Here is a 22568-nt window from a genome sequence, read left to right as displayed (position 1 = left end):
ACCCAGATCTGATGTTTTCAGGGCTGTGTGGACACAAATCTGATCTTTCGAAATCCGACCCGAGTCACTTTCATATGTGGTCCTAGATTGGATACGTATCCAATTCGTGGCCATGCAATGCTCCAATTGGAATGCATGTGCTTTTTTTCCACTGCTTCAGCGTTACCATGGCAACAGCGCCGAACAGACGTTAAAGCCTGTAAACGGTGGAAAAGCAACTCATCTCACCTTTTTCTCCTTCATCTGGCTCTAATAATGAAGCTGAGAGCTGATCAGAGTTAATGATCTGCTCAGCGAAGCTCGTTCTGCTCGTTAGTTTGTGCTGATGATGCAGCGATTCAGTCACGTGACGTTACCGAGTAGGATGAGCTCATGAGGGTCATTTCAGGATGCCGGCTCGTCACATTAATGACAGATTTGAGTCACTTACCTAAACAAGGGTGAACCGTCAAGTTCAAGTGAGAGATCAGATTTGAGCAACAAGGCTCGTAATGTAAATGCAGCTTTATGTGCCAGATTTAGCCTGAGATGGCAGCAATTACCTGAGACGTGGAGTGTGTATATATATATATATATACATATATATATATATATATATATATATATATATATATATATATTTTTTTTTTTTTTTTTTTTTTAAGCGCCAATATTGAGGGCTGCTTAAAAAGGCTCTCACGAGCGCTATCTGCTTCAAAAGGGGAACAGACTCAAGAAGAAATCCAGTGAAGCAGAAAACATTTCACAATACTGTCAAAAAGCCACAGTACACCCAAAAACAATGCTCTGAGCAGAAATTAGCCTACACATCCCTGAGCCTACCCAAATCTGACTGCATTCACATTGCAAGCCTCATTTCTCAAATCAGATTTTTTGCTCAAAAGCAGGAACTTGTACTTTTATTAGAGAAATATTTTACCTTGAGTATCTCTACTTTAACTCAAATACATGATTTGTGTACTTTGCCCGCCACTGTTTGTGTTGCAAAACATTTGATAAGCCTCACGTCTTATCTATTAGTGTATAGGGATGGCCTAATACTAATAAAGCATACGAGGGCATTCGCTTCAGCCTCATATCAGTAACTACATATTGGCACTGCCAAATGTCACCTTCTTGCTATTACAACCTGCATGACAAACCTTTAGACCTGTGATACCCACCACTCACCACAGTGAGTATGTTAGAAACAACACAGCAATCACATACAAACAGATTTACCTCACAATACTTGTGCCTCAGCAATGACATCATGACTTAATTTACTGACTCTTATGGGAGACGATCCAACTACAACTCTAAGATATAGAGCGCGCTGCTTAGTAACTGAAAACAGACAAGGCAAATAATAATAAACCATGCACTGAATTATGTGCTACGCATCTATTCATTTGGTCATTCGTCATGGGGCACATTATAATTCTGGCAGATTAATATTCCCTTCGGAAATGAGCAGAATCCATTATTTATCAGCCTATTGAATGAATAATTACACCAAAAAACAACTAGGCAGATTCCTAAGAAGTCAGTCATTCACATCCATAATGCTTCATTACGGTGTACATCACAGACCTCACTGCGCTGAGCTCAAAATCATCCACATTTTCAGGCCAAAGTCTTCTTCTCTCCTACGATCAAGTACAAGTCCATTTCCAAGTTGGGACACTGTGTTAAATATAAGTAAATGTAAACAGAATGCGATGACTTGCAAATCAGACACATTTTTTTTATTCACAACAGAGCACAGAACACATGTCAGATGTAGAAAGTGAGACATTTTATCATTTCATGAAAAACGTTAACTCATTTAGAGCTTGATGACAGCAACACATCTCAAAAAAGTTGGGACAGGGCTGTGTCTACTGTTGTGTAGCATCCCTCTTTTTTTTTTTCCCCCAACTTAGGCATTTCCAATTCCACCCACTAGTTAGGACTCTCTTAATCACACAATGCTACCAAGACTAGGAGGGTGAAGGCTAACACAGGCTTCCTCCGAGACCCGTGAAGTGCCACCACATCTTTTCGAACTGCCGCCAGATCTGTTACGTCAGCTAACAGACGCCTGCGATGAGTAGCATTGCATTGAGTGATGGTGGGAGAAGGGGGAGGCGGGGGGCACAATTGGCCTCGCTCTCTTGGAGTCCTGGCTATGGACGGCTGTAGCACCACCAGGGATCAAACTCTCAACGCTTAGATGGCTGCACCACTTAGGAGCCCCATCCCCTCTTCTTTTAAAAACAGTCTGTAAATGTCTGGGAAGTGAGAAGACCAACTGCTGGAGTTTTGGGTGAGGAATGTTGTCCCATTCTTGTCTGATGTAGGATTCTAGTTGCTCAACAGTCCTGGGTCTTTAGTGGATTTTTGTTTCATTAAGTGCAAAATGTTTTCTATTGGTGAAAGGACTGGGCTACAGGCCAGTTCAGCACCCAGACTCTTCTTCTGTGAAGCCATGCTGTTGTGATGGATGCAGTATGTGGTTTATTGTCTTGATGAAATATGCAAGGACTTCCCTGAAAGAGACACTGTCTGGATGAGAGCAGATGTTGTTCTGAAACCTCCATATACTGTTCAGCACTGATAGAGCCTTTCCAGATGTGTAAGCTGCCCACACCAAGGACACTAATGCAACCCCAGACCATCAAAGATGCAAGCTTTTGAACTGTGCACTGATAAAGCTGGACGGTCCGTCTCCTCTTGATTCCTTGGAACACTGCGCCCATAGTTTATTAAAATAATTTCACATTTTGATTCATTTGACCACAGAACAGTTTTCCATTTTGTCTTAATCCATTTTAAATGAGTCCTGGCCCAGAGAAGAGGGCAGTGTTTCTGGATCTTGTCAACATATGGCTTCTTCTTTGTATGATACAGCTATACAGATTTCTGGAAGTGTTTCTGAGCCCATGCAGTGATTTTCAGTACAGGATCAGGCCTATTTTTAATACAGTGCTGCCTGATGGCCCAAAGATCATGAGCATCCAACATTGACCGTCAGTCTTTTATTACTATTATTATTATTAATATTATTATTGTTACATTTATATAGCACCTTTCACAAACCCAAGGTCACTTCACACAGGTGTCCCTTGTGTACAGGGATATCTCTAGATTCTCTGAATCATTTGATATTACATACGGTAGATGGTGGAATGTCCAGAATTTTACACTGAGGAACATTTTTCTGAAATTGTTTCACAACTTTCAGACACAGATTTTTGCTGATTGGTGAACCTCTGCCCATCTTTGCTTCTGAGAGAGTCTATCTCTAAAATGCTCTTTTTATACTCAGTCATGTGAATTCGTCAGAAACTGCTCCTCTGGCGTTTTTATAAGTACCACTTACTTTTCCAGCCTTTTATTGCCCCTATCCCGACTTTACTGAGAGGCATTGCTGCAATCACGTTCTAAATTAGTTAATTTTTTTCATGAATTTCAACATCAGAAATGCGTTTTGTTTTGTATTTAATAAAATAAGGGTCTGTGAGATTTACAAATCATTGCCTCTAGTTTGCATTTTTGTTTATTTACATTTTCCAAACTTTTTTGGAATTGGGGTTGTATTTAAGACTGTAGCATGACCACAAATTGTAATTTTGCTTAGAAGAAATAAAACTGACCAGACTAGCCACCAACTGGAATTATGCCAAAGCAAACCTGCTTACCAGTTCCCACGATCATTCATTGCTGGCCAAGTCTGGTGTTTTTGGTCAAATTATTCTTTTCACTTTACCAAAGAAAAGAAAAAGGGAAACATGACCTCAAAGTTACATCATATATACTCATATCATCACATTCCTCCTACAATTCTTATGATAATGATATCAAGATTTTGAACAAGTGAATTAATTTATAATAGTAACAATAACAATGAAAATGCTGCAACAATAATGATTATTATGAATAAAGTTGGGTGTAAAACATAAATAAAACCAGAACACGATGATTTGCAAATCATTTTCAACCTATATTCAATTGAATACACTACAAAGACAAGATGTTTAGAGTTCAAACTGATAAAACTTTATTGTTTTTTGCAAATATTCACACATTTTGAATTTGATGCCTGCAACACGTTCCAAAGAAGTTGGAACAGGGGCAACAAAAGACTGGGAAAGTTGAGGAATGCTCAAAAAACACCCGTTTGGAACATTCCACAGCATAACAGGTTAATTGGAAACAGGTGAGTGTCATGACTGGGTATAAAGGGAGCATCCCTGAGAGGCTCAGTCGTTCACAAGCAAGGACGGGGCGAGGATCACCTCTTTGTGAACAACTGCATGAGCAAATAGTCCCACAGTTTAAGAACAACGGTTTTTCAACATGCAATTGCAAGGAATTTAGGGCTGTAGTCCAGACTGTTCTCCCTTTGAAAATGTGTGACGCATTATGAAGCGGAAAATACAACAACAGAGACCCCGGACTGTTGAGTAAATGAAGTAAGAATTGACCTAGATTTAAATAAAAATACAAAGACAAGATATGAAATGTTTTAATTTTTAAACAAAAATGTGTGGAGAAACATAGCAAAATGTTCAAAAGACATCTTAAAGAGGTGATGCATTTATGCTTGAACATCAACAGAAGTACCCAAGAAAGACAGAGTCCTTAATGAGCAAGGATGGTTCAAGGCAAGTCACTATGCCAAAAATACATCAGCAAACAATTCAACTAAGATTTATTTTATTTATTTACTTATTTAAATAAATGGTATTTCACCCTCTACAATGCACCATATCGTCCAAAAGAGATGGATCCAGACAAATGCTTGTTCATAAAGGAAAAGGGTGAAAATCCCAAATGACTGCCCATGATCTTTGATTCATCAGGTGGCACTGAACTAACAAACAATCTTAAGTATGTGCCACGCTAACATGTTATAACACAGCGATGCTTAAGGCACAAAAAAAAAAACTACTGTATAAGCACTTTTGCACTTTGTTTAGCAGTTCACTATCACTAAAATGACGTTTCAATGACGTTTTCAAGGTTAGCATCAAGCTAACGATTGTATAAATTCACATTTTACAGCAGCTCTTTAACTTATACACAGAGGTCTGAAGTTACATAATATACACATATTCTTGGCTTTGGATGCAACAGTTTAGATGCTAATGATGAAGATCAAAACTACAAGTCTCTTTGAATACTATGAAAGCCTTTAAGCTTAGCAATATCCACTTCTAAGGGCCAGCCATGGGACGGAGGTTAAGGAACCAGCCCTGTGACTGGATGTCGATGGCTCAATCCCCTTTGCTGACAGTCCACGACTAAGGCGTCCTTGAGCAAGGCACCTAACCCCCAACTGCTCCCTGGGCGCCATGGACAGGGCTGCCCACCGCTCTGGGCAAGTGTGCTCACTGCCCCCTAGTGCGTGTTCACTAGTGTGCATGTATGTGGGTGTTTCACTGCACAGGTCCAATTCCACAGTGTGCAAATACAGTTGGCTAATGGTTCTAAATCCTTACTCTAGTGAGAACAGAATATTGTCAATTAGCCCAAAGAAAACCTATTAAGAGCAATGAATAGCCTGCTGAATCAGTCACTAAGAAAAAATGTGTGACATCACTTCGCTTTTCTGTGTCTACACATCTACGTCAGCGATGTCTGCATGTAAAACAGCAGCTGCAGCAGTGAGAGTACAAAGGCTGGATGAGTGGGAGTGGAAGTGGTTATTCAAGTGGGGCGAGACATTTACTTAATGTGAGCAGCAAACAAACAGCTTGTAAAATCAAATATTTTCCGTATGAAGGAAACAGAGACTTTATATTTACGATTTCTAGGACAGTAGATCCTAAGGGCCGGGACAGGAGCCGTTAGCTGTGCTTGCAGGGCATCACTTAATCCAGGTGAGTGAGTACCCATAGAAGCTGGACCTCTGTGGTTTGGGGGCAGTCATGGGCTGGAGGTTAGGGAACCGGCCTTGTGACCGGAAGGTCATCGGTTTGATTCCCAGAGTGAACAGCACGTGACTGAGATGCCCTTGAGCAAGACACCTAACCCCAACTGCTCCCGGGCGCTATGGATAGGGCTGCCCACCGCTCCGGGCAAGTGTGCTCACTGCCGCCTAGTGTTCCTGTACCCTAGTGTGTATGTGGTGTTTCACTGCATGGATGGGTTAAGATGCGGAGGTGCAACTTCCCTGTTGTGGGACTAATAAGGTTCACAACTTAATTTTAATTCATCTCAACTTAAAAAATAGGTGAGCTTGCTTAAGACAAACAAAAGTCTATAAAAGAAATCAGTAAACGCATTCTTAAAAAAAGACGCACCATGGGTTTGTTTACCTTTTAGCCATGTAGCTAAGTCTGATGTTTTTATCATGTATTCAAGCAGAGTCAGCATTTTTTGCTTATAGTTTCATTACCATGGGGAAAAAAATTTAATTATATATCTCGCTGCTGTCAGAACAAAACCTCCTATGTCCATTTTTGTCATTTTTCATTTTGTTGCTTTTAATATAAGACAAAGATAACCTACGAACACACAAAACGCTGTTTTAAAATGCCGATCTCATTTATTGAAGAAAAAATGCTGTTCCGGCCCTACCTGGCACTGTGTGAAAAAGTAACTGCCCCCTTGGCTACTAAATCAACCAGTTAACCAAATTCTATTGTCTCCTGGGTTCAATTTCACTGGCCACACCCAGGCCTGATTATTGTCAGACCTTTTGAATCTAAACATCACTTAAATAGAATCTGTCTGGCAACATGAAGCGGCGGTGTAACCGCTGTCCTGTAGATTGCTGTTGGGGTAGGAGAGTCAGAGCGCACTTTACATTGCAGTGCACGTTGGGGACTGCATTGCAGCGCATTGTGAAACAGACTAATATTAACAGAGATCAGATAGGATTGTGTTGTGGGCCTGATCTGGCCTGTGGGCTTAGGGTTTCACACCTGAAATAGGGGGTGTAAATTCAGTCTCTTATCAATTTACTGCTTTTCTTAAGAGCCCTGACCAGTTACTCATTAAAACAGACCCAAGCAAATAGGCAACACCTTTCCACGCCCACACCTGCAATCCAAAGAAAGGCAAAGAAAACAACCCTAGTCACACAAGTGCTGAAGCTGGCACCAAGAACAGCTGTGAAATGGGTAACCAGAATTATGGTAACTCCACTCAGTAAAGTGTGTGTGTGGAGATGGGGGTTTCAACAGTTTCAACAGCCACAAATAAAAACCAGGACAGATTCTGAGAAACTCTCGAGAAGCTCTCCATCATGCATTGCTTGCTCGCGCAAATCCAGACTCCTAATTGCCGGTCGTGAAGGACCCGAGAGGTTTATTCACCTGGTCTCTGATGCCTGGATTTGGCTCTCATAGCGGAATGCCACAGCCTGGCTTGTGCGGTCACCCAACAGGACAGGGATTTGGCATGAGCTGCTTACCCTGCTCGCGGCGTTTGATCTGCTGGATCTGGTCCACCGTGCTCTTGAGGATGTGGCATTTGTCCGGCTTCACACTCAGGCCAGCGAGGTCACCCATGTTGGCTGACAGCAGCTCGGCCAGCTCGTCGATGTAGCGGCACTCCAGCTCCCGACGCCGCTTCTCCACACTGAGAGAGAGAGAGAGAGGGAGAGGGAGGGAGGGAGGGGGAGAGAGAGAGAGAGAGAGAGAGAGAGAGAGAGAGAGAGAGAGAGAGAGAGAGAGAGAGAGAGAGAGAGACAGACAGACAGACAGACAGACAGACAGACAGACAGACAAACAGAGACAAAGAGAGAAGGAGAGACAGAGAGGGAGGGAGAGAGGTCACAGACAGAGAGAATGAAACATTTAACCCCTTAGTTCAATAACCAGCATATTAAAAAAAAATGTTAAAAACGTCATTGAAATAACAGATAAATTTGTTACTTTAATAAACTCAAACACTTCTCTTGTTTGTTTAGGAACCCAAACCCAATCTTGTCACCAGTAGCCCTGCTGATATTACTGGTCTCAACTCCAGAGTCAGTCCAAGCAAGTTCTCTACTGCTCCAGATTGCTAGCTAGCTATCTAGCATGTTCTCAAATGGACCTGATACAGAGAATACATGAAAGCTGGGTTTGGGCTGCATTCAAATAAAGTGGTTTTCAGAAGTGTTTCTGAGCCCATGCAGTGATTTCCACTACAGAATCATGTCTGTTTTTAATGCAGTGCTTCCTGAGGGCCCAAAGATTAAGCCAGCAAATACTGGAGCCTTTAATGATATTATGTACTGTACATGATGAAAAGCAGAAGTTCTTTGCTGTTTTATGTTGAGAAACGTTTTTCTTGAATTGTTGCACTATTTGATGGTGCAGTCTATCACAGAGTGATGAACCCCTCCTCACCTTTACTTCTGAAAGACTTCGCCTCTCTGAGCCGCTCTTTATACCAAATAACGTTACTGACCTGTTGCTAACCAACCTAAATAACTGTGAGATGTTTTTTCAGCATTCCCAAATTTGTCAGTCTTTTGTTGCCCCTCTCCCAACTTTTTGGGACGTGTTGCTGCCACCAAACTCATGCATTTAAAAAATAAATAAACTCTCAGTTTCAACATTTGATAACTTGTCTCTCTACCGTTTTCTATGACAGTGTTTAAATGATTTGAACATCACTGCATTCTGTCTGTACAGCATTCCAACTTTTTTGGAAATGGGGTTTGTCCATCCATCCATCCATCCATCCATCCATCCACTCACTAAGGGTGTCCCAAAACACTGACATAATTTGAGATGAATATCTCAGTAACTACTTGTCGTAGACAAATGAAATTAAATAGGCTTCATGTTGAACAATATAGTATAATATTTCCAGTTGGTGCATTCCAGTTGGTGCATAACAGTTCCAGCTGGTGCATTTTTAATCGAATTTTCTCGAAAATGCACGCTGCACACTCATTTGACTGTGGTCGAGAACATTCTAACACAAAAAATACCTTTTCCTTTCTAATGAACGGCGTTCTTCAACCTAACAAAACACTAAAAATTAAACTGGGTTAGTTTTTACACATTTTGTTAAAACTTGAGATCATTTGAGGGAGAACTGGCTGTTATTGGGACACCCTGTATACACACACACACACACACACACACACACACACACAGAGGACTGGGATCATTTAAAGTGAAATGTATCTTCTTGGAATAAATTCTTGGAAATTTTTTTTTGGAATATTCAAAAAGTATTTGATACAATATGCAACATTTGACAGTTACAACTCTTACAATCTAAAGATTTGTAACATTTACTATGACGGTTCAAATAAACTAGTGCCAAGTCAAGGAACAAACATTTCTACCAATCTGGCAGGTACCCCCTAAACCAAGGACAGGTCCTGGAGGGCCAGCGTCCAGAACAGCACAGTTCATTTCCCTTCTCATTCACACTTAACCTGACAAATAACCGAATCAGCTGGGTTTCAGCAGGTAAACAACCAAACCCTCCAGGACTAAACTGCAACACCCCTGCCCTAAAGTATGAAGGGAAACACAGTAGGGGGAGTTAGTAGCCACTATTGTTTGCATTAAAGCACCCCTCATATCTGGACCCTCATGATTCTATATTTAAGTTGTGCTGCGAGGGAATAGGGTCTCTGACCAATGTCTGCCCTGAACCTTCATCATCCAAATAAGACATCTTTCTACTGAGAGTAAATACAACCTCAAACAAGCATCCAGCTCCACAGCATCACCACATTCTCTACACAATACTCAGCCACATAACAGCAGCCTGTTTCATACACAATAGAGATGAATAAAAAGCATTCACACCTCCAAGCTCCCTTGAGCCTTATTAGACAATAACACAGGAGCTGCTAATGCATCAGTCGCTGAAACTGAGTGAGCTCAAAATGTTTCGAACACTGCCAGTGTCCTCTGCCATTACTGCACACTGAACACCTACCCCCTAACTATGCCTTGATTTGTTAACCTATTTGTGCCCAGAACACATTTAGTCTGATCTGCCAGTATAGGCTGTACTGAAGCGATGTGGATGCACATCTAACAGTGTTTTCACACATAGTTTGTTTTAAAAGAACCAAAGGGAGTTCTGTTGAAGTGAAACTGGAAGGGAACCAACTGCAAATGACCTCCGTTCTTTTTGTTGTTCACAATGCAAATACGTAAACACACACGAATATATATTTCGCTGCTGTCAGAAGAAAACCTTACATCTCAATTTTGACATTTTTCAGTTTCTGTCATAATTTGAAAACGCATGTTGACCTTTATACTGTGTGTAAATTTCAGGATGAACAGACCAAAAGAAACGAAGCAAAACGACTAGTAAAAAAAGGTATACAGACTATATTGCCAAAAGTATTTGGTCATTTGAAATTCTCCAAAATCTCTTGGTGCTGAAGCATTAACAGTTCATTTCACTGGAACTAAGGGGCCAAGCCCTTTCTTCTTCTTCTTTCGGCTGCTCCCTTTAGGGGTCGCCACAGCGGATCATCTGCCTCCATCTTGCCCTATCCACTGCCTCCTCTACTTTTACACCAACCATCTCCATGTCCACCTTCACTACATCCATAAACCTTCTCTGAGGTCTGCCTCTTCTCCTTCTACCCGGCAGCTCCATCTCCAACATTCTTTGCCCAATATATCCACTATTCCTCCTCAACACATGTCCAAACCATCTCAACCTGGCCTCTCTGGCTTTATCTCCAAACTGTTCCACCTTCGCTGTCCCTCTGATCTGCTCATTTGTAATCTTGTCCAGCCTTTTCACTCCCAACGAAAATCTCTCCAGATACTGTGGTACTCTTTCTGGGCATGAAACCAAACTGCTGCTCACTGATCTGGACCTCTCGCCTTAGCCTTGCTTCAACAACTCTTTCCCATACCTTCATGGTGTGGCTCATCAACTTTATACCTCTGTAGTTACTGCAGCTCTGCACATCACCCTTGTTCTTAAAAATGGGACCAGTACACTACTACTCCACTCATCAGACATCCTCTCACTCTCCAGGATTTTGTTAAACAACCTAGTTAAAAAGTCCACTGCCTTCCCTCCTAAACATCTCCATACCTCCACAGGTAGGTCATCTGGACCAACTGCCTTTCCATTCTTCATCCTTTTTAAAGCTGCCCTCACTTCCACCTTACTAATTCTCTGCACTTCCTGATCCACTATTTCTCCCCCTGTTGTCCTCCTCTCTCTCGTTTTCCTTTCATTAGTTCTTCAAAGTACTCCTTCCATCTACTCAACACTCTCTGTTCACTCACTAGTACACTTTTTCTTAGCTGCCTTCTTCTTCTGAATACTCTCCTGGACGTCCTAATTCCACCACCAACTTTCCTTGTCTTCTTTCCTCTGACCAGACGAAACACGCAACACATTCTTGCCAGTTTCTCTCACCACCTTAGCTGTAGTTTCCCAGTCCTCAGGTAGCTCCTCACTGCCCCCAAGGGCCTGTTGCAATTTTTCCCTGAACTGCCTGCAACCATCCTCCTCCTTCAGCTTCCACCATCTAATCTTTGGCTCTGTCTTCACTCGCTTCTTCCTCTTTGTTTCTAATCTCATTCTACAGACAACCACCCTATGCTGCCTTGCTACACTTTCCCCTGGTACCACTTTACAATCTCCAATCTCCTTTAGGTGGCATCTCCTGCTAAGGATATAATCCACCTGTGTGCACCTCCCTCCACTCTTGTATGTCACCCTGTGTTCTTCCCTCTTCTGAAAATACATGTTCACCACAGCCTTTTCCATTCTCTTTGCAAAATCTACAACCATCTGACCTTCCGCATTTCTGTCTTTCACACCATACATACCCAGCACCACTTCAACCCCTCTGCTCCCTTCACCAACATGTGCATTGAAGTCTGCACCAATCACTAATCTCTCCTCTCTAGGGACACCATCTACCACTTCATCCATCTTACTCCAAAATTCCACTTTCTCCTCTAACTGACAACCAACCTGTGGTGCATATGAACTGACCACATTTAAAATTACACCATCAACCTCCAACTTCAGGCTCATGATCCTGTCTGACACACTCTTTACATCCAGAACACTTTTCCCAAGCTGTTCCTTTAGGATTATCCCTACTCCATTTCTCTTCCTCTCTACACCATGATAGAACAGTTTGAATCCACCTCCAATGTTCCTGGCCTTGCTTCCTTTCCATCTGGTCTCCTGGACACACAGAATATCTACCTTCCTTCTCTCCATCATGTCTGCAAGCTCTCTGCCTTTACTCATTGTCCCTATGTTCAGAGTCCCTACTCTAAACTCCACACTCCTGCCTTTCCTTCTCTCTCGCTGCCTTCTAACCTGCCTTCCTCCTCTTTTCTTTGATGGTCTTCGACCTACAGTAGGGGCCAAGCCCAACTCCTGAAAAACAACCCCACACCATAATCCCCCCTCCACCAAACTTTACACTCGGCACAATGCAGTCAGACAAGTACCATTCTCCTGCAACTGCCAAACCCAGACTCGTCCATCGGATTGCCAGACGGAGAAGCGTGATTGGTCACTCCAGAGAACACGTCTCCACTGCTCTAGAGTCTAGTGGCAGGGCTTTACACCACTGCATTCCATGCTTTGCATTGCACTTGGTGATGTAAGGCTTGGGTGAAGCTGATCGGTCATGGAAACCCATTCCATGAAGCTCTCTACGCTGTTCTTGAGCTGATCTGAAGGCCACATGAAGTTTGGAGGTCTGTAGTGATCGACTCTGCAGAAAGTTGGTGACCTCTGTGGACTATGCGCCTCAGCATCCACTGTTCACAATCACTTCCGCTTTGTTAAAATCCCACTGACAGTTGACTGTGGAATATTTAGTAGTGAGGAAATTTCACGACTGGACTTGTTCCACAGGAGGCGTCCAATCACAGTACCATGGTGGAATTCACGGAGCTCCTGAGAGTGACCCATTCTTTCACTAATGTTTGTAGAAGCAGTCTGCAGGCCTAGGGGCTTGGTTTGGGTGGGTGAGTGAATACTTTTGGCTGTATAGGGTGCACATATGTAAGAGACGTTCTGTCCATCTTGAATGAGCTTGGGCCCAGAGAAGTAAGCAGTAATTTTTCACTAGAGAATCATATCTGTTTTTAATGCAGTGCTGCCTGAGGGCCTAAAGATCACGGCCAACAAATACTGGTTTCCATCCTTGCTTCTTGCACACACAGATTGCTCCAGATACTGTGAATCATTTAATAATATGTACTTGTACTGTAGAGGATGAGCTCTTTGCTATTTTACCTTTTTTTTATGGTTACTATTACCCAACTTTACTAGTTTTTTGTTGTCCCTGTTCCAACATTTTGGTAAGTGTCACTCAAAAAAGACATTTATTTAAAAATAATAAAATAATAATAATAATAATAATAATTCTCAGTTTCAACATTGTATTTGTTGTCTTTGCATTGTTCTCAATTAAAGTGATTATGTTTTGTACAGTTACAACTTGGATGCACATCTAACAGTGTTTTCACATACAGTTTAAAAGAACCAAACTGAGCTCTGTTAAAAGTGAACCTGGAAGGGAACCAACTGAAAATGTCCTCCGTTCATTTTGTGTTCACAATGAAAATGAAATTTAAAGAGGGCTCGGTTTTCTTTCTGGTCCTTTTGAGATCTCAGACCACAACTCCATTAGATCTCAGACCCCTTACAGAACTCATGGTATGTGCAGCGTTCGCAAAGTGGGCAGGCATTCTCTGATAAATGTAACCTTTCCGGTGTTGAGAGGAACAACCACAAATGCCTGTTGCTGTCCTACTGGCCAGAGTGCATCATGCAAAAATGACCCTGCATGTTTGCCACAGTCGGCTGTGGTCCTTATTGAGTACTGTGAAACTGATTTGTTCAGTGTTCGGTGTGAAAGTAGCTAAAACTCCAACATAAGCCTTTAACATGGTAAAATCACGCAGGCTCTCACATCTAACTGCTTTAATATGTCAGGGCTGCTGTCTTGTCACAGATCACGGACAGACTTTATCCTGAGAAGAACCATATAAATGATTCTGGGTCTGCTTGAAGTGCTAAAGACTGTGGCTGTGTGTACGGTGAGCCTTGAGGTCTTCACCCTAAAGCATGGGGGCATTTTGTTTTCACAATACACAAATCAATCAAACCACAAAATGAACTACAAACAAACCAGACCTCAGGTATGAAAAGTTACAAATACAAACTTTTTACCTGGACAAACGTATCTAAGATTCACAGACCTTAAAACCACTGCTGTACCTTCAAGGGGACATTTAAACTGTTTGTACCTTAATGAATAAAAGTATCCCTGCACAGAACCTTCATTTCTAACAGTGTAGATGAGGGGTACTTATTTAAAAAGCAATAAAGGTCCATTTAGAGCAAATCTCCTCAAGTGAAGGTCTGGAACATCACAATGTCTAGTTTGCATCATGACTCAGTGCTGTATACCGTTTACCGAAGTAGCCGAGTTGGAATATCAACATCTTATACCGTCAAAAACTGAATATCAGATCAGATAAAGTCCAGTTCAGTCAGATTTCAACAACATTTACTGCCAGTTTTCTCTTTTTAGATCATATGTGAAATAACCCTCTGACTCACTTTCTTCTCTGACTGCTGTTTCTCTCCTCGTCCCTCTGTGTGGCGCCACTCACTCAAGTCTCAGTGCTCATTGTAATGCACAGATCTGATTGGCTGAAGCTACTGCAAAGGCTTAAAGTTACGCCAAGTAAAACCACGCCTTCAAATTTTAACAATTATCCATAGTTTATAGGTCCACATAGGACAGCGTCTGGGTCCGGACACAGACTGCAGTCCGCCTATTAATGGCCTCTAGTGTAGTTCATTTGGTGTTCACATGCGCAAAAGAAACCATGAATCATTTCAGACACTGAAACGGCCCAAGTGTGAAAACGCTCTAAGAGTGCTTCACCCCTTATGACCAAAGTATGGCACAAGAAATTATTTAAAAAAAAAAAAAAAAAAAAAAAAAAAAACTAGCCATGACAACTAAAAATATTCTTCAGACTTGTGCCCAACCAAGCTGAGAGAAGCTGACATGAACCAAAGTAAATAGAAAATTTCAGACTTCGGCTGAGGTCCCATCTCCAGGCATAGCCTAAGAATGGTGGAAGTGCATGGAAAGAGTGCAGCGACCTGCAGGGCCTTCTCAATAATTCACGTTTCCATGAGGCATGGCTCACAGACAGCTTGAGAGCAGGAAAACCCAGCTGCTGCATGCATGTCCTCGGTCACATGATAAGAGCACAGTCTCTGACCATGAGGGAGGGAAAGGTGGGGGTTTAGGAGGGAAGAGCCAGCAGATGACCGAGGCGATGGGCCGATAGGTGCTTTCGGGGACGCGCGGTGGGTGGGCTGCCGGCAGTGCAAGGCCAAAAAACACACTTCCCTGGCCGGGCCGTATAGCAGGACTAATGAGGGGCGAGCCGAGGCTTTCAGCTCTAAATGCACATCACACATTCCTCACAGACTTACACTGCGCGCTGGAAAGTGGGTTATAGAGTTTTGCAGTGACAGAGAGGTAAGATGTGGTGGGTGGGAGAAAGAGAGGGATTAAAAAAAAAGAGGGGAAAGGGACGAGAGTAAGATTGTCATGGCAATACTGAAATTGAAAGCTTAAGAATCAGCCAATACCAAATCCAGCATCATTTTTCTTTAAAAACTACTGAGCTATAAATTGAGCTATTTATAACTGATGCTCTTCACTTTAAGGCCCCAAATCTTATCTTTTTATACCTTAAAGACTAAACATGGAAAAACAGCGTTTAGATACTATGCTGCTCTTAACTGGACCCAGTTGACCGAGAGCATCAGAAGAGCCACAACACTGGAAACTTTAAATCCAGTTTCAAAACGTTCCTGTTTGAGCAGCTTTCAGCTCAGTTTAAACACAGCGTTTCTCACCCTTTTCCACTTTTTTTTAATCGTAATTTTACCTAATTGAATGTCTCATTCGTAATTTAGTGATTTTCTCTTTTAAATGTATAGTTTTAATTTGTTTAAAATGTTTTATTTATCTTTTGACTGGCGCTTCCTTTTTTTATACAACTCTGGCTCTGAATTCTCATTTGTAAAGCACTTTGAATGACAGTGTCTGAAAGGCACTATACAAGTAAAACTCGCCTTGCCTATATCCTGTATTTTCCCTGAGATGCATTTACATTTTTAAAAAATCATAACTAATTTCTATATAACCATTTTTCAACTTCTCTTGATCCCTTTGAATTAAAGGAGCTCTTCTTGTTACTGTGCCTTATGTAAATGAGCTCTGTCCTGACTGAAGCATGATACAGGGCAGCCAATCAAAAAGAAACCCAGTTAAAACACACTTTATAACTTCAGTGTAAACGGGTGGAACTAAATTGCTGTAGGCTGAATTTGTGGATGTATGAAAAGTTGTTTTTTATGATACGACAAAAACAAATGAAATGATTGGCAGTGTGGTTTTATTTACGGACTGTACAGACTGGGGAGTCAATGTTTTGAAAATTATTATAAAAGCAATATTTACACACTACATCAAACTCTCATTAAACGAAAGTGATGACAGCAAAATCAGTTTTGCTTCATATGGGCCTTTTGAGATGAGATCTAAAAGTACGCTATCGTACTCATTCAATCTGCTCCAGCACAGCTTTCAGGATAAATTTGTTACAGTACTGGATTCATTTTTCTACTCCAACATCCAACCCAGCCTTTTCTGCGGACAGTGGCCCAAGACTAGCCCTGTCATGATTATTACATAATTGCCTGATGGCAATTATTTGAATGGACTACAATTATTTAAGCTGGCCTCAATTATTGTCTACACGTATTAAATTTCACAACCATATGATTATGTTGCAAACCAAGCACAAATATGGTGCATTTCCAATTGTGCTGAAGCAAATCGATGAAAACCTCGGAAGAAAACCTCCCATTTCCATTTTTGTCATTTTTCGGTTTTTGACATAATTTAAACATGCCTGTTGGCCCAAAACAAATGACCCGAAATGACATGGAAAAAGTCCAACATCATTCGTCAAACGTATCGTCTGATCCTCAGAGTCTGACCAAATTGGACTAAGACATAAAACTGACCCAATATCAGGTTCAGCTCAGTTTGGTCAGTTTTGTCCAAATCAGTATTAATGTTGTTTTGTTTCAGCCAGTCTGTAAAGCTTCTTACAGCCTGTTTAGTTCGGCGAATGGTGTTGGGTTCATTTCTGGCTCATTGGCTCATCCTCTCATGAAAGAATGAGTCGCTCTCAGGAGCTCAGTGAATTCCAGCATGGTACCGTGATCGGACGCAACCTGTGAAATAAGTCCAGTTGTGAAATTTCCTCAATACTAAATATTCCACACTCAACTTTCAGTGAGATTGTAACAAAGTGGAAGTGATTGAGAACAACAGCAACTCGGTCGCGAAATGATCGGCCACGGAAAATGACAGCAAGGTCAGCGGACGCTGAGGCACATAGTGCGCAGGTCACCGACTTTCTGCAGTCAATCGCTACAGATCTCCAAACTTCATGTGGCCTTCAGATGAGCTCAAGAACAGCGTAGAGAGCTTCATTGAATGGGTTTCCATGGCCGAGCAGCTTCATCCAAGCCTTACATCACCAAGTGCAATGCAAAGCATGGAATTCAGTGGTGTAAAGCTCCACCACGACTCAGGAGAAGTAGAGACGTGTTTTCTGGAGTGACCAATCACGTTTCTCCGTCTGGCAATCCGATGGATGTGTCTGGGTTTGGTGGTTGTCAAGAGAACAGTACTTGTCTGACTGCATTGAGCCAAGTGTAAAGTTTGGTGGAGGGGGGATTATGGTGTGGGGTTGTTTTTCAGGAGTTGGGCTCGGCCCCTTAGTTCCAGTGAAAGGAACTCTTAATGCTTCAGCACCAAGAGATTTTGGACAATTTCATGCTCCCAACTTTGTGGGAACAGTTTGGGGACGGCCCCTTCCTGTTCCAATATGACTGCACACCAGTGCACAAAGCAGGTCCATAAAGACATGGATGAGCCAGTTTGGTGTGGAAGAACTTGACTGGCCTGCACAGAGTCCTGCCCTCAACCCGACAGAAGACCTTTGGGATGAATTAGAGTGGAGACTGTGAGCCAGGCCTTCTCGTCCAATGTCAGCGTCTGACCTCACAAATACACTTCTGGAAGACTGGTCAAAAATTCCCATAAACACACTCCTAACCCTTGTGGAAAGCCTTCCCAGAGGAGGTGAAGCTGTTTTAGCTGCCAAGGGTGGGCCAACATCATATTAAACCTTATGGATTAAGAATGGGATGTCACTGAAGTTCATATGCGTGTGAAGGCAGACGGGCCAATACTTTTAGAAATACAGAAATACAAGGTTCTCCTCATTCAGCTTGCGTGGCAATGATACAGTACTCTAAAGCAGGGGTGCCAAACTCAACCACTAAAAGGGCCGTATTGAAAAATTCAGCCAATCAGTGACCCGGTGGTTTTTCTATTTCATTTGTACTTAACATTACTGGGCCATCATTTATTCACAATGAGCATTAAATTCTTATTCAAATCTAATTCTAAATATTTTTAACTGCCTATTTGCTCGAACTAGACAGCAGGCATCTTTTCTTTTTATGTAACCTATGGTCCAGAGATTGTTTTTGGGGAAGGGGGTCAAAATGCACACTGTTTCAGTGCTTTCTGGGGATTGTAGTGCATCTCAGGGTGAAACAGGCTAATAAAAATAGAAAATTAAGATAATTTTGCGGGCCGAACAGAACTGTGTCACAGGTCTGACTTGGCACAAGGCCCTTTAGAGCCCACACGCTCTAAAGGAACTACATTTCTTGGCAGAACACTTGCTTATGTTGATTATTATTAACAATAACAAATTATATTCTGAAAAGTCACATATTTTGTCATTTTTTTTATTGACCACTGTTTTGCAAAAGCAATAAGCCACTTGAGGGAAAGGAATTATAGGCCATTGCAAACACCCCATGGTATAATCGCAGTAACTCACAGCCTCGAGTGGCTTATGGCTTTATTAATTGTTAGTTAAAACTTCATGATCCCAACAGGCCTACATGACACTCATACCCAGTATCAGACCCGTGCCATCTCTAGATGAGAGTATATCGCTGTTGTCGGAAGACAACCTTGTATCTCCTTGTGTTTTTGACATTTTTCAGTTTGACATAATTTTAAAAGTATCTCATCCTTTACGTTGCGTACAAATTTCATGAAGAACGGGCTAAAAGGAACGGCCCAAAATAACTTGGAGAAAATTCTGGTTCCATTGACTTACATTAAAAGTAGAATAGGCTTTTTCCTTCTCCTGTAAAGTTACCATCTTGGAGATAAGAGGTTTCCAACAACAGCGATATGTTTACGAAATGGGGAAGGTGGGAGGGAACGAGAGAGAGAGAGAGAGAGATAGAGAGAGACACACACACATAACAGCCATGACAAAGTGTGATATATCAGTGGAATGTAGCACATTTGACCTGGTTTTCTACCTGTAAAAAGGTTTCTGCTCTGTAAAAAATGAAAGTCAGTTTGGGGGAAAGCTGCCAGTAAACAGGATCGCTGAGGCACAGTGAAGAAAGTGATACTGTAAATGTTTGAGGAACGACAGACATTAGCAAAGGACTGAAGCGAGTCAGTTGGGGAGTCGTGGCAGGAACTGTTTATTCTTCAACATTCTCCTCTCTGTGTGTGCTACACTGTAATGGGAGTGTGTGTGTGTGTGTGTGTGTGTGTGTGTGTGTGTGTGTGTGTGTGTGTGTGTGTGTAGCAGAGAGTGTGCCTGAGTGACTAATATGATGGGAGTGTTGTGTGAGGACCTAAAAGTGGTCTTATCTGTTTGACTTCATATAGCGGCTGAGGTGAGCGAGTCCATGCACATATAGATGACTCTCAAGTGTGTATTCTGTGTACATATATGTGTGTGTGTGTGTGTGTGTGTGTGTGTGTGTGTGTGTGTGGTGGGGGAGACGGGCGGAGAAAGTAGGTCAGCACATTGCCAAGGTTGCGCGCAGGCGCAGTGTGCAGGTCAGGCGCTGCGTGGGGTTGCTGTAGAAACAAGCCGTTACATCAGCCCTGCCAAGGCCTCTATCGTGGAAGAGGCACTATCACACAGCCAGATAGACCAGTCCTACTACCTCTCTCAGACACACACACACACACGCACGTTTGTCTTGCTATACAAATGAGGACATCCATAAACATCCATTGTGTTACTGGAGCTAAATAACACTACACCTAAACCTAACCTCAGTATCTAAAAGACCATTTTTCTGCTCTTTTTGTTTTCAAATAAAAATAAATAAATAAATAAAGTAATTGTGGTGAAAACACCACATCAAATATATCCTCACTTGAGGAACAATTTCATATAGTCCTATGATGGTGAGGACATGGGGTTCTCACAAGTATAGTAATACAAGAACGAACACAAACACAATCTACATATACTAATAATTCTACGAACACCAACTGCTACCATCATGTCTACCATCACTCCTGTACCTGCAAGACCAAATGTCTTAAACTCCTACTGCACTGAACCTTCAAAATAGGATCACTCAGCTTTTTAAAATGAGCTATTTTCTTTGTGAGCTATGCTTTAATGTCCTGGATTTTTTTCAAGCACTGGTATGTAAACAGTCATTCAGAGAGGTCTGATGTGAACTTTAGAAACTTACCAACTTTGATTTATTTACAGTGCTGGTGACAGAAACCAGGAGTCTATAGTACAGATAATTTTATTTACTTCCCAAAACAACTAATGAACCCACTTACACGTTGTCTGAGTTTCAAAAAACAGGCTATAAGCTGCTTTACAGACTGGCTGGAACAAAACAACATTAACACTGATCTGGCAAAAAACTTGACAAAACTGAGCTGAACCTGATATTGCATCAGTTTTATGGCTCAGTCTGAACTTAAGAAGGCAAGTCTTACAGCAGACTGTGCAGCAAGTGGGCGGAGCTCATTATCTGACATAGCAACAAGCTGCTCATTAAGGAACTATAATTTGGAGGAAGGAAGTGAACATTAAAACATAAACTTAACATAAACATAAAACCTGTTCACGGCCCAGTTTATTCATTTAACTGTTGTATTAAAGCAGTAGAACACTCGAGGAGTGTGTTATCACAACTAACATCACAGCTGTGATCTACGGCCACCAACTCACAGCCGTGATGGTATTCCGCGATAACACACTCCTTCTCGGGTTCTATTGCTCTTATATTCCAGGGTATATTTTGGTTTTCCATCTGAATTTACATGACCAAATCATAAGGTAAATTATTCAGTAATAAATAAATGTATTTACTTCTTTTTTGGTAAAAGCTCTACTCAAATGAACAGAACATGCCTTTTATGTCCCTATATGCTTACAATTTACTGCTGAAAGCCAAAAATCTCAGATGCTGTTTGTGTTATTTTATAAAAGTAATGTTTACAGGGCAGATCACTGATGAGACACCGTCTGTTTATAGTTTATAGCCCAGATTTGGGGAAAAACAGTAGAAAAACAAAACTGAGTTCAGCTTCTTTTATTATATGGGTTTAAAATGACATCACCATCTATTTGGAAAGAAGAGTTACAGCCTCATACGACGCCCAGCTTCTGAATGTAGCTTATGAAATATGAACGTTATGAAGAACATGACCAAGTGCGTTTTGAAACCACCAGTGGTCCCGAGGAGTTTAAGAGGTTAAATAGCACATAGTGCTGGGCTTTATGGCAAGAATGTAACATCACAGTTCTAACATAAGTTTTCAAGATACCAGAAAAAATGAGTCATGACATGTAAGTTGGAACAGAAAGCAGTGTCACATTTAAAAAAAAAAACATTCTAAAAAGGCTAAAAAAAAATTTCAAAAAGTTTTGAATTTAACATTTCACTAAACTAAATATAAATTAAAAAAGACTAAGTATGGTCCCCTTGACATTGATCACAGACTAGGAAAGACTTTTTAGGTATTTTTCTGGGCAATTTATCATGACAATAATATTCATATTGCACAGCTCTACTGACAGGTGATCTATGAACGGCCAGATCAGAATTCACGCAACTTTCATTTCGATCAAACTTTATAATATTGTGCATGCAGAAACAGACACCAATGAGAAAAATACAACTAACAGCTATTCAGTGTTTACTTCAAGGATACTTTAAAAAAAGAAAGCAAAGCAGATTCACACAGGGGAAGAGTGTTTATACAAGCGCCAACGCCATGCTGGAACTTGAGCTCATGTGCTTTAGTAGCTTTCTCCTTGCTGGATCATCTCCTGCACCTCACTTTCTCTTTCTGTAAACTTCGCTGTACTGTCGACTGTCTGTCCTCCAAGTTTAACCCGTGGGTGGTGTTCAGGTCTGTGGGACTCTTTTTCAATGTTCACCAAAAGAAAAAATGATGTGATTTATTACATTTCATTTATATTTATATTTGTATATGGGTGGATAACATGGACAGGCTGCTGACTGGCTACAGCTGCTAAAGAACCCTACTCTGACTACTTGTGATATTATAAACGTCTGGTATTTTTACACAAATTATTATGGCTGTATTGATTTAAATAAACAATAATGTGGCAGACAACTGAGTAACATCCACATCAACACCACACAAGGGTTGAAGCAACACTTTGCACAGCTCATTTTGATGTGTT

General features: G+C 41.4%; 1 protein-coding gene across 2 annotated transcripts in view; it reads right to left on the bottom strand.

The window, feature by feature from the left end:
* Positions 1–22568, bottom strand: part of ncoa1 (nuclear receptor coactivator 1) — a 104341-nt gene that overhangs the window by 36237 nt on the left and 45536 nt on the right. For both annotated transcript variants that reach the window (XM_017701066.2, XM_017701061.2), the window contains exon 4: positions 7385–7551. In XM_017701066.2, the coding sequence (XP_017556555.2) occupies positions 7385–7551 (167 nt within the window). The remainder of the gene's footprint in view (positions 1–7384; positions 7552–22568) is intronic.

This window comes from Pygocentrus nattereri, chromosome 4 (assembly GCF_015220715.1).
Source record: "Pygocentrus nattereri isolate fPygNat1 chromosome 4, fPygNat1.pri, whole genome shotgun sequence".
Classification (NCBI taxonomy): domain Eukaryota; kingdom Metazoa; phylum Chordata; class Actinopteri; order Characiformes; family Serrasalmidae; genus Pygocentrus; species Pygocentrus nattereri.
This window is presented reverse-complemented; position numbering and strand designations above follow the sequence as displayed.